Here is a 13,249-nt window from a genome sequence, read left to right as displayed (position 1 = left end):
CCACTTTACTTTGTCAAAAAGTACCATTTAATTGGGGTCCCACACAACAAAAATCATTTGACACTCTCAAATATCTCCTCACATATGCCCCCGTCCTACAATTACCCGACTTCACACAACCCTTCTTTGTAGTTGTTACAGACGCGAGTGGCTCAGGCATAGGCGCAGTCTTAATGCAAAATGATCACCCACTTGCCTTCGAAAGTCCAAAACTCAAACCATCTGAAACCAAATACAACACATACGATAAAGAATTGCTAGCCGTAGTCCACGCTCTAGACATTTGGAAACATTATCTCATGGGCTCCGAAGTTCTAATCAAGACTGACCAACAGGCCATTAAACATCTTCTGACTCAATCCACCATTTTTGACCATCATATCCAATGGGCCAGTTTCATTCAAAATTTCCATCCTATGATACAATACCAACCAGGAAAAGCGAATGTAGTAGCAGACACATTAAGTAGAAAACCTGAAGTAAATGTACTCTTTGTTACTCATTCATGTGTCTTCGATAAAATCAAGCATGTTTATTTGAATCACATTTCTGTGAGTGATGTGAAATCTTTTCATTCTATGCCTAACACATATGCTCACGATCCACATTTTTCACGTGCTTGGTTTGAAATAACTCACAATAATGGTCTTCCCTATGAACACTACACATTGGCAAATGGTTATCTTTATTTTCAGCAAAAGCTATGCATCACAACACCCTTCAAGGAACTAGCAATGACTGAAATGCATGCACCACCATATGTGGGTCACCGAGGAATTCAATCCACACTCGCTGCATGTCAAGATCATTTTTTTTTGGCTTGGAATGAAGCACGATATCACAAAATTTGTTTTAGATTGTTTGATATGTCAAAGACTTAAACGTCATCATGGTAAGTCTTATGGTCTTTTAATGCCTCTCCCTATCCCTGCTGTCCCTTGGGAACAAATCTCCATGGATTTTATCACAGGACTTCCCACCACATCCTCACACAATGATATGATATGGACCATAGTTGACCGTTTTAGCAAACAAGCATACTTTGTACCGTGCAAAAAGACATTGTCTGCACCACAGGCTGCAAACCTTTTCCTCAAAACCATCTTTCCCTACCATGGCTTCCCCAAAGTCATTCTCTCTGACCGCGATGGACGCTTTTGAAATCATTTTTGGGTCGCCCTAGCCAAAAATTTAGGCTCTAAAATGGATTTCACATCTACATTTCACCCTGAAAGTAATGGTCAAACATAAGCCACAAACAGTACTATTATGGATCTTCTTCGATCTTATACCACTGAAAATACTGTAAACTGGGACCAACACCTCCCTATGATTCAATTTGCTTACAATAACACACCCCACCCATCCACAAACCGTGCACCTTTTGAAATTGTCTATGGGAAGAAACTCCCTGTCCCTGTCTCCACTATTAGCATTGATGTCCATGCGGGCTGACACTTTAGCAAGAGATCACACATACATTTTACAAGAAGCCACAGCTTGCATTAAACGAGCACAAGAATGATACACTGCATAAGCCAATAAGAAACGAAGACCTGCACCCTTTAAAGAAAACGACCTTGTTTGGCTTAGAATAGAAAAACGACGCTTAAAAAGTGTAGAAAAACATCCTAAAGTGAAATTGACCCCTAGATTTTATGGCCCATTCAAAATTCTTCATAAAATAAATGACAATGCGTTCCGCTTGGGCATTCCCTCACATTGGAAAATACACAACTCCTTCCATGTCAGTTTATTGAGACCACACAAGGGACCTATTCCCGACACCCCTACCACAGCTGACCCCCCCTTCATTGAGGACGATGAAGAAATTTTGACTCCGGAAATAATTTTAGATCATGACATGACCACTACCCGTAGAGGAAACATGTACAGAAGATATTTGGTAAAATACAAAAACCATTCTTTGGAAGAGCGTCAATGGATTTCTGAACAATCGCTAAGTCCGCACTACCATCACTTGATACTTGCATACCACACACCTAGAGACACAGATTCACCGATTTAGGCAGTGCCTCTCTTCTAGTGTAGATTCACCGGCAACACGAATTTTAAAAGTGCAGATCCGCCGATTTAGGCAGCACTAGTGTAGATTCGCCAATTTAGGCAACACGAATTCAAAATGCAGATCCGCCGATTTAGGCAGCACGACCATTGGTGTAGATCCGCCGATCTAGGAAACACCAAATTACTAGACCACTCTACCGGTGGGACTGGCCACCACTGTCGCTAGTTTGGTTTTGGTAACAATTGAGGACAATTGTCTTTCAACCCCGGGGTATGTAATGGAATTGATATTTTGATGATATATTTGTGAAATATTTGATATTTTGATGAAGCATTGCAATGTTGATTTGAATTGTGGAATATGATCACTTGTTGGGTGTTGTGTGAGCGGATCAGTGATTGACACATGCTGGACAATAAGGCGATAGCAGTTATTCGGAATAAAACTGCCACCATTGGATTTTCTGTGGCAAGCCTGAGTATTTATGGTTTAGTTATAAGTTGAGATGTAGACAGCTATTAATTGTTACATTGAGCTCTTTATGAGCCATGACTATTTTATGCCCAAGTGTGAATTGGATGTAACTCAATTTTGAGCATGAACTTCTCTATAAATTAAATACGTGCAAGAGGGACATGCTCACTCTTGCACGGGGGGAGATTGCACCCAATGCCTATGTCTTCTCTCCTCTCCTCCCTTCCCTCTTGCCTTGCCGGCGTAGCACTCCACTCTAGGAGGTGCGCCTACACGTTCTCGCTTTCTCTCTCCCGCTCTCTATTTCTCTATGTTTGTGTACAGCTTTTATTCCATGCTCATGGATATGCCAGGTATGCGTATTTAGCGTTTTATGGTTTGTAGCGGGCTATTTCGGATATTGTGTAGGGCAGCCAGGCTTCCGTCAGCAGCAGAGAGAGAGAGAGAGAGAGAGAGAGAGAGAGAGAGAGAGAGAGAGAGAGAGAGAGAGAGAGAGAGAGAGAGACTAAATAAGAGCGAGGCATTTGAGGATAAGAGGGGCCATACCGCTGTCGAAGGCGGCACTGTTTTACTAGTGTTATCTAAATGCTCTCTTCTTTTGGTCCACATCATCGACTTTGTACACAATTTCTAATGAAGGAATTTCAACCACATTGCATTATCTCTTTCTTTCTTCTCGTGCGTGGTTAAGCTTGCGATCAAGCTCTAGGGACGATAGATTAGTGTAACATTTATGATTTAACCATGCCATGTCTGTCAAGGTATTAAGCAACATTAAGCAAATAACATGAAGACCAAGACAACAAAGATAAAAAGAAAAGGCAAAGATGAATAAGTTCCCTATGGCAACAACCAAGATAACAATAAAAAAGAAGGACAATTTGAAGACATGTATTGGGGAGAAAATCCATCGATCAACAAACAATAACAAACCCTATATATGTGAACCACTTAGTTTGTGTGTCACCCTCTTTATTTAGGGCCAAATATCAAGGTAAGAGCTTCAATTTATTGATTGACTCAAGAAGCACTCACTCATTAATCTCTGCTAAGGAGTGTGCTCCTTTATGGGAGGATTGTGTGTCCCTCTAGCTACTTGTATTCAAGGGAATATATGTGTGCTAATACCCTTGTGTTAGGGAGGACTTGTGTGCCTCACCCTCTGTGTGTTTTGAGGGGAGGAATGTATTGTGGAAATGCAACACAACCCACAAGGGGAGGGGTGTTGGGTGTAGGCTTTGTTGCACCTCATGTGTGAACAACCACTCCACCTAAGATTGGGATGTGTCAAGACGTATAGGAAAAACTATGTGATTATGAGTTTTTGTACATGAAAGAGTCTAGTCAGCCTATGGGATGGGTAGATTAGCATCTTGAGGAGGATATATAATCTAGATGCTCTTTCCATACAAGCTCTAAGAGAGCCTTTGTATCTTTCTAATGAAGGAATTATCAACCACATTTGAATTATCTCACTCTCTTGCCTTGCATGGTTAAGCTTGTGGTTAGGCTCTGTAATCAATCATGTTGAATGCTCTGTAATCAATCATGTTGAATGCTCCACTGGTCTCCTATAGTAACACCTTGCACGCTCGCTTCATCAGGTTTTTGTAGCTCAAATACAAACAACAAAGAGAAAAAGGCAAAGACTCATGTGGGCCTTAGTAAGAAAAGCTTTCTAAGCTTCACATGAGCCATTACATTTTATCATGCCGGTAGACTAGGAAAACTTTAACAGTTAGATTTGTATCCCTATCTCCCATCTTCTTTAAAGCTTGTTTTAGAGCCAAGTTGCACAAAGGGTGAGTGATGTGAGTGGGGGGAGGGCTCATAACAGAGAGAAACAAGAGAAAAATTGGAAGTGGCTATTCTCTCTGCAAACACTAGATAAAATGTAAGCTATTGTTTTGGGAAGTATAAGCACTCGAGATACGTGCACTATATTCCTCCAATCACAAGCAATTTCAAGAGCTTCAATCCCTCCACAAACTTCTGTCCTACATGTAACAAGAGAAAAAAAAGCGATAAATCATGTGGCATGCTACCAAGAAGACGAGACTATAGTAAAAATTAGGGAAAATTATCAAAATACCCCTCTAATTTGTGGAAATTCCCAAAAATACCCTTTAATTTTCAAACATTCCCAAAATATCCTTGTATCTATTTTGGTTGGATTGTTCAAGATTTTCGAATCTTTGTTCCTTTTTGACAATTGAGATCCATTTATGAGTGTTTAGCATGCAATGTAAGTTGCCACAAATTACCTCACAAAAAAGGCAATCATGTCTAAAAATATTAAGCAATTCATCTCCAGAACCTACATTACCAACCCAAATTCTAGTTTTTGCATCTTGTATGATAGACAATCAGTCTGCTTATGAAAACTTGCAAAAATTTCATTTTTGGAGAAACTCAGAACCATGGGCATGTTGGAAAATTTGAAGGGCATTTCAAGAATTTATGACAAAATACTGGAATAGTTTGGGAATTTTTGAAATTTGAGTTGTACTTTGGGAATTTCCACAAATTAGAGGGGTGTTTTGGTTATTTTCTCTAAAGTTTAAGTTTGAAACTGTGTGTGTGTGTGTGTGCTAGCATGCACACAAACACACATATTGCTGAATCTCTCATACATAACGATGCCAATTCAAAACATTATGATGCCCGTTCAAAACCCATTGAAACTAGGCAATTTAGTCATTTGTGATTAGGTGCACATAACGCCCAATGTTGGGATAGTGATTAAACTTGAAAACACCAAGAGATCATTCTACAAAGACACCCAATGGGAAAAGTGATAAAATTGGTAGTTATACTCATCGATGCTTTCTACACTTCATCTGCTTATGATCCACGATCCAATCTTCAAGCAGTATAAGCCCTTTGTTTTGAATACTTTTTTATCCACCACTAAAAAGTTGACAAAAAGATTGGGCACTAGCTTGAAACCCTCTGCCTTGAGCAACATGATTTGATCGGCATGTTCTGCGTTCTTCTTGAGTTGTGCAGCAATTACAGGGTCACCGTCAAGAGGCAATGTGCCATCAAAGCTAACTTGGTGAAGGGTGCCATGTTGTCTAAGGCTATCAAGCACTGCCTTTCGGGAGTCATCAATTAGGTGTAGGTGATCCCTATATAACTGTCCATCATTCATATCCTTGGTGGAGATAAAAGACAAGGAGGTTAATTGAGGATTATTTTGGATCAAAGCGAAGCAAAAAAGTTCGGCGATGATTTTTAAGGACGAACAATGTGCCAATCTGAACTAGAGAGTAAAGGAGGTGAGGGAAGGGTGAGATGCAAGAGCTGTTGCTGGAGCTTTCCAGTCTAGATGTTGTGGGTGACTGGTCATGTTCCCAATGAAGATCGAATGGAGCTTGGAAGTGTTGGTTTGAAAGGTCTCTTGCGTATCCATCTTCAGGTTATAAAATGACAAATGACGGCCCGAATAAAGCCGGTGGTGGATTGCTACGAAGACATGAGTGAAGTTGGGCGAGCAGAGTAAAACTTTGCTGAGATCTATTTCAACACTTGAGTACGTAAGAAGATTGAAAGTGTCGGAGATGCAGAGAGCGGCAACCGACGGAATGGTGGCAAGGAGGCGGCGATTCACGATCTGCTCATATTGATCATCGGAAAGGAAGATAAACAGAGCATTGACGCCCCATTGGAGAGTAGGATCCTCAACCACATGGATGAGGTTAGGGATGATTGCCCAGCTCCCCATGAATATCCCTTTGCCCGTATGTAATCCACAGAATCAGGATTCCATCCTAGAGCTGAGAAAGTAGTGAGTACATCATTAATTAATCTTGTAGTGCCCGATCTCAAACCGGGCAAGAATGATGAGCTTAAACCCGACAATATATATTTGTTGCTCTGCTCGACGTCGATCAGCAGAACTAGTAGCAGTTATACTAGTACGTCTACTTGAGAGAAGCGAAAAAGAAATCCAGCACAATGGAGCAGCCATCCTCCCGCTTCAAGTCAGTCATTGACACTGCTGCACTGCAGGTAATGGCTTCCATATTAATCGTTCCACCATATCCTCTATATCAGAGTTGCGATTACGTCCTAGTATAGCTATAGCGACCTCTCTTGGATCCATGGAACCTGTACTTCTGAATCGGCCAGAACTGGAGGGAGAGAGAGAGAGAGAGAGAGAGAGAGAAGTTGGTGCAGGCACTGCAGGAGGATCTCTGAAATATTCTGAGTGTGAGAGAGAGCTTGAGTGGAGAGCGGGAGGTGAAGGTCGCGGTATAGAAAAGCAAAGCTTGTGAGGCGGGTACGAACTCACGGAGCTGGCACAACTTAGCATTGGAGGAGGCTGCAGAGGAGTAACATGTGACGAGGCCCCGGACGGTGTCTTGGAGACTGGAGGCGTGAGGTGCAGAGAATCGACGGTAGCATCGAAGACACATGATCGAGTGACGCGCTCGTCCCCAAACTAGTTAAAAGATTAAAGATTTCCTCTCGCTAACTTAAGAAACCAATCGTCGAAAACCTTTTAATTTTTTAAAACTGGACACCTGGTCATGGAGGTTGCACGAGAAAAGAGGAGCCAGACATTAATTTAGTTAGAGCACATTCAATAATATAATCATTCAATAATATAATCTTGACAAAAATCTTATCTCAATATCTTTTGAGAGAAAACAAGACATTGTGACCACCCAGTGTCACTCTTAGCTTTCTCATGAGGGCGCACTATAGCACTCACCAATCAAACATTTTTATTTTTTATTTTATTTTTTAAAATACATATGAAACTTTTCACTAACAAAACAGGGAACACATCAGTATGGCCTTAACCCCCTCTAGAAGCCCAGAAAGCTCAAGCATGATCACTAGCGTAGGTGTGACCCAGCTCAAAAATGCACCATACTGACCCACGTGAGAAAACCTTACATGGGGTGATGGCACCCCAGTGACTTACTAGTGAGCCACGCGATAAACCTTACATGTAGGAACAGGAGACGCAAGCAGATGCAAGGAGGTGCAGCCGGATGTTAGCATTTGAAAGAGCAGCAAATGGGTTTGTCGGATCTCGCTCAGAATATTTCGTTTCAAGGCCCTTCCTTCTCAAAGACCGCTACGTGCCTGCATTTCAGCAAAAGCTTACCAGGTCTTCATTGCTCCCTCCCTGCAGGAGCATTTGCTTCAAGCACTGCGTCACATTCAAGGAGTCTCTGCTATCCACCTTTCTTCCTGGCCTCTTCCCGCTCCCATGTTGCCTTTACGGCCAGAAGATGCCCTCCTTTGTATGACGACTTCATCGAATTTGCCATTCGTGAGGTTGGGCAGAGCACTTGCCTTTCCCCTTTTCCTCTCCAGGTATTTGTTTTAAATCAGTAATTGCCCATTTGGGAGAGAGAGAGAGAGAGAGAGAGAGAGAGAGAGAGAGAGAGAGAGAGAGAGAGAGAGAGAGAAGTATCTTACTTTTGGAGGCTGAAATGAGAGCTTTAGGCTGGTTACACATTGCCCCGCTATTCATCCCCTTCAGCGACCAATCAAAAACTTACACACGAGATCTGGCGAGCAGCTGTGTAATAACCAATCAAAAACTTACACACGAGATCTGGCGAGCAGCTGTATTACACACTGCCATATCTGTGACTTGCCATTTTCTTGCTGGCATTCCACATTGGCTCCATTTCTTGAAAGTTTCTTTTTTTGGGGGAGGGGGGGGGGGTTTGAGGTGGCCCAAATATGGCGCTGCCTCCTCCATTCTGTAACAGCCAATCAGTGTTAATTTTGTGGGTACTTTTAGGCTTGGCAGTGTGTAACATTACTCTGGAGTAGCCCGCCCGCTACGTGGAAATGGGCTGCCATTGTTTGGACAGGCACCCAAAATGCATTTGCCGATGTGTAGCCTCCTATAATATCGTCCATTTGGAGGCCAAAATGAGCCTATAGGACAAGTCATACACATCTTCAACAGTTTTCACTTCGGGGTAGCTGATTAGTTGGATTAAAGATTCTGTCGAGGCGGATTCAGCCCTCCGTCATTAGCAGCACCAATGATTTTCAATTGAAGGAAATAAACTGAAGTGGCTCAAGAGCTCAACGACATAATGAGATGTCAATAAACAAAAGAGTATCACAACCATATAAAAAGAGACATCAGAGTGTCATCGTTTCACAAATGGATGAAATTGTACTACTTCGGTGACGGTTTGATGAAAATCTCGTACAATGATCATATTTTCCTCTGTATAATACCCACATTTCATTCTTCCTATCTTCTTCAACTTTGACTAACTGCAATACTCTATTTGTCGATTGAATTGGAGAGAGCTTGACTAATATCAATACCAAGGACAAGCGAGTCGTGCTCAAAGTTTGGCTGTCCGAACAAAAACCTGAATGAATTATCTAGTTGTTTTAAATACTTTTGATCTGTGTTTGAGGAAGTATTGTTTGAAATTTGAAATGGATTGTATCTGTTTTAAACCCGTCTTGGTGCCGATTTGAATTGTTTGACTCCGGCTTTAATACTATTTTCAATGTTTGGTGATTTACTCCCCGGTGGAGTAGTGAGAAATGCTGTTTTGGTATTGTCTGAACCTTGGAACGACGCAGACCGGATGTCTAGGCACCGTTTCGTTGTATGCTTGAAAACATCGGAACGACACGGATGGGATGTCTTGGGGAGCTTTTCGTTGTACGCTTGAAAACCTCCGAATGACGCAAACGGAATGTCTGAGGAGCTTATCGTTGCACGCTGAAAACCTCCGAATGATGCAAATGGGATGTTCGGGGAGCGTTTGGTTGTATCAATCCTTTGAGCTCATGGCTTGGACAGTTTTAGGTTATTTGTGGGGGAGTGACGAGGTAGTCATTGAGTAGCTTCATACCGCAGGCAGTTTGTCTCGGGGGAGTGCTTAGCGGCGCTGTTCGTTGTGTCTTGTAACATGCATATGCGAGCATTTGTGTTGCTGTGTGATGTGCCAACCACTGAATATTCCTAATTGGATGAGATTGCCTGGGTATGTAATATTAGTGTATCGAGACACTCGTTAGAGATCAACGTGGTCCGGGTGTGATGGCTAATTTTGCTACGCCAGGATATCAAGAGCTCCGATTTGGAATGAGAATATACTCCTTATTGGATGAGATTTTTTTGGGAAAGCCAATGACCCATGATATCAAGAGCTCCAATTTGGAATGAGAAAACTGATTATCCCTCAGAATGTCTCTCGTAATGGCCCTTGGAAAATTTTGAGCTAACTTGAGTTGTTTTGCAGATATGCTATAATTGCGGACGATTACTTTCGTTCAAGAAGGGGGGATGTCACAAACTGTTGATGTGTCAAGCCATTGAAGAATGGAGCCAACCTGCAAATCTTGGCCGAGGGGCCTAAACACTAAGAGCAAAAGCAGAAGAAGTAGAAGTAGCAGATTCTGATTCTAAACATAGTGACATAAAAACGCGTTTCAGCCCTCCGAAACCCCAAAACGGCGAAACAACCAAAAGGTTTTGGCGAAATACCCAAAACGAGTTGATTTTTTTTTTGGACCCCTTGTAACTTGTTGACCTCAAACCACTTGTTTGGGGATTTTTAAAGCCATGTACAAAGGCCGCCTCGTGACTCAAGTTTCACATCTAGATTTTGGTATTTCACATGTCTTGAGAGGTGAATTTGTATGTATAATTATGGGTACATACATGTAAAAGGAAACTACGTTTCACTTACTTTGAGCTTTGAAACGAAATGTTTCAGAAACCTTAACGCACGAAACCCCGAAACATTTCATGTCACACTGCAGCAGAAGAAGTTTTACCAACTTATAAAGACGTGCCGTGTGGCCGAATTTTTAAAGAAGTTCCCACCAACTTATGGGACCTCACCCGGTGGGACCCAAGCGACAGAAGACGTTAAAATAAAGCAGGACCACACACACACACACACTCTCCAACTCTTGCGTAGCAACTGATGACGTGGTAGGCCAGTACGGATGCTCCAGATTTTGCGCCGACATGCTCATGTGATATGCTGAGTATGCTTGAGGAACTTAATTTTATTTTTAACTTTAGCAATTGGTTTTCTTGGCCATGATAACTCTGAGTGAATAGACAATACATTGTATCTTGTTGGGTTTGCTTGGGGTTGTTTGGGTATGATAAAACTTGGGACTGTTTGATCTCTTTTATTGCACTATCTGATTTTGACTTAGTTCAAAGTTCTTATAAGATTGGGCTGCTTAGGGCTTTTAATTGTACCTTCTGATCATATTGGTGGTCTTTGACCTAATGCTAGCGTAACCGTGAAACGTTTCAGACCCGAAACGTTTCACCCCGAAACGTGGCGTTTCATCCCGAAACGTTTCACTCTAGGCTAAGGCCTCACTGAAACGTTTGACCGAAACGCCAATTTTGTGTATATATAGAGTTATGTATCGACAAAATAGGTGTTCATAGTGCAGTGAGTAGAAACACATACTATGTACATACTATGTTAACCTTGAAATAGCAAATACATAATAAATAAATAAATATTTAATGGCCAAATTCTCTAAAGCAAATTTTTTGTTTCAGGCGTTTCACTCTAGGCGTTTCACCTTGCAGGTGAAACGTTTCGGCCGTTTCAGCCGTTTCGCGTTTCAGGCCTGTCGAAACGCGTTTCGCGGTTACGCTTCCTAATGCTTGGGCTTGGCTCTTGGTTTTTGTTTTCCAGCTATGTAATTTTATCCTGTTTATCTTTAACAGTAAACTTGAGCAAAAGGTTCCTTTTTGGCCTTATAGTGTGTGAGGTACAAGACATTCATAGTGCTTTTAACCGGCCTTTAGCCCACTAAAGGGCAGTAAACTTTGGTTTTCACCCGATCTATACATGGTTTAACTTTACCTGTACTTAATGGCACAAAGTAACACCTGTAAACTGGGATTTACCACTTCACGACAATTTACGACTTGGTAGCTAGAGTGCTCCCAAGTAGACAATGACACCGTGTTGGCGCCAAAGGTTGGCGTCCCTTTTAGTATTTCTTTATTCCAATTGAGCTTGGAGAAAATTATAAACCCTGTAATCTTCTATGAGCTACCCCTCCAGATTTGGTAGCATAACGACAATAGAAGGCTTTTCAAACAAAATCCCCATATAATAGGTGACGACTTTCCACGCGCATTAGAGCACTTTTACAAACCTAGTGAGAAAAGAACAGCACACTAAATTCTCTCTTTTTCGCCTCTAAAACGCACTAGAACACGTGTTTGACAATTCCCAAGCTTCCTTGAAGCTCTTGGGAGCTTTAGGCATCAAAAAGGGTCAAAACCCTATATGTGCAAAAAATTACAGCAAGCTGTCATTCTCTGTTTTGAGCTCCGTTTGCGTCCCAAACACACTTGTAGGTAGCCCTCGAGTTCCTGCACCTATAGGGCTACTTGCCCTTTGATTTAGACGAGATCTCTCGCGAGAAATCTCTCTAAATCAACCTGTAGTTAGCTAATCCTGTAGTTGTACAAGAGGCTGTTGCCTTTGCAATCAAGCATAGATGTCCCCACAAGTGTACATATAGATGACAAGCCCTTGAGCTGGGCATCACGAATTTGTATTCAAAAGAAGAGAGAGGCGCACGAGAGCGGAATCATCGTGCTACATAAGATAGAGGAGATGGCAAGCTTTTTATTAAAGTTGTGAACTTGCACCCACTACTCACACACCCGCTGTAGCTTCACAATAAGCCAAATCAGCTCTCCCTCTTGCTCTACTAGATTTGGGCGCCCCCTCCTTGCTGAGGTGTGTTGCATACTGCTTCGAGCCGCCAAGTGTCCACTTTGCCCATTTGTTTTAAATTCCTAGTACCCACCATCTTATGAAGTGTAAGGTGCAGCGGAATGAATGTTGTATTTCTCAAGATTAGTGATCTTTACTGCTCAAGGTTCCTTTTAGTTCTTAGGGAAGGAGAGAGCCTTCCGTTTTATGGAGAATGCTATGATCACGAACAAAGTGAGTGGACATTGTGTGTGCAAGTGAATGAGACTGAGAGAAGGAGAGAGGAGATACGACACCCGAGAGGTTGTAAAACCCTCCTCCGAAGGCCCCACTCTCGTTGGCGAGAGTGGTCTACTTTGATTGCACAAAGGTGTACAATGCGTATGCAATGGACTGATGCAACGGGGACTATGTCGATGAAGACCTTAGGGCTGAATTTGATGCTTCTTTATCTGCCGTCCACAAAGGGGCAAGGCTGAGAATCTGTGCTACGTTGGGGGCTGAAATTGACTGCTGTTCCCTGCTGATTTGCGGCTGAAATTGATTGTTCTTGTCGGGGCTGAATTGATGAGAAAAAACGCTGATGTATCTGCTGTCTAAGCTGCGTTTTTAGGTTGTTTCCTTGGCTGAGAAAACGCTGGACAGCAGGTTCTCTACTGTTGACAAAACGCTAGAAAAGCTGAGGCAAAAACGCTGCAGCTGCTGATGCTTTAGCGATCCAGAAAACGCTGGCTTTGGGTGGCTTGAAGGGGGGGAAACGCCAGGCAATGGGGCTGGGCTGGCGATGGCTGAGTCTGGATTAACGCCAAGGGGATGGATCCTTATGGTGAGGATGGAAACGCTGATGGCTGAGGGAAGGGGAGGGCTCACCAAGATGGCTTGGGGAGAGTCTTGCTGAGAGAGGGAGGGGCACCTGTTGCTTGGGGAAGCTTGTTGTGCCTTTGCTCATGTGCCAATTTGTGCTAACTTGGGTTTGCTTATATATTAACTTACCCAATTTGCCCTACTGAGTACCCAACAAAAGTCACTT

The 13,249-nt window shown here is 42.4% G+C and overlaps 1 protein-coding gene and 1 pseudogene across 2 annotated transcripts in view; one reads left to right on the top strand and one right to left on the bottom strand.

The window, feature by feature from the left end:
• LOC147423495 (uncharacterized) overlaps positions 1–6,512 on the bottom strand; it is a 43,516-nt pseudogene extending 37,004 nt beyond the window's left edge.
• A 779-nt stretch (positions 6,513–7,291) lies between these two features.
• Positions 7,292–13,249, top strand: part of HY2 (phytochromobilin:ferredoxin oxidoreductase, chloroplast / phytochromobilin synthase (HY2)) — a 48,901-nt gene continuing 42,943 nt past the window's right edge. The window contains exon 1 of one of the 2 annotated variants that reach the window (XM_086501135.1): positions 7,292–7,837. In XM_086501135.1, the coding sequence (XP_086357261.1) occupies positions 7,535–7,837 (303 nt within the window). In that variant the 5' untranslated portion in view covers positions 7,292–7,534. The remainder of the gene's footprint in view (positions 7,838–13,249) is intronic. The other variant, XM_086501136.1, reaches the window with a different exon arrangement.

This window comes from Adiantum capillus-veneris, chromosome 26, assembly GCF_014529385.1.
Source record: "Adiantum capillus-veneris isolate H3 chromosome 26, ASM1452938v2, whole genome shotgun sequence".
Lineage (NCBI taxonomy): Eukaryota > Viridiplantae > Streptophyta > Polypodiopsida > Polypodiales > Pteridaceae > Adiantum > Adiantum capillus-veneris.
Note: the sequence above shows the minus strand (reverse complement) of the source record. Positions and strands in the feature narration are given on the sequence as shown.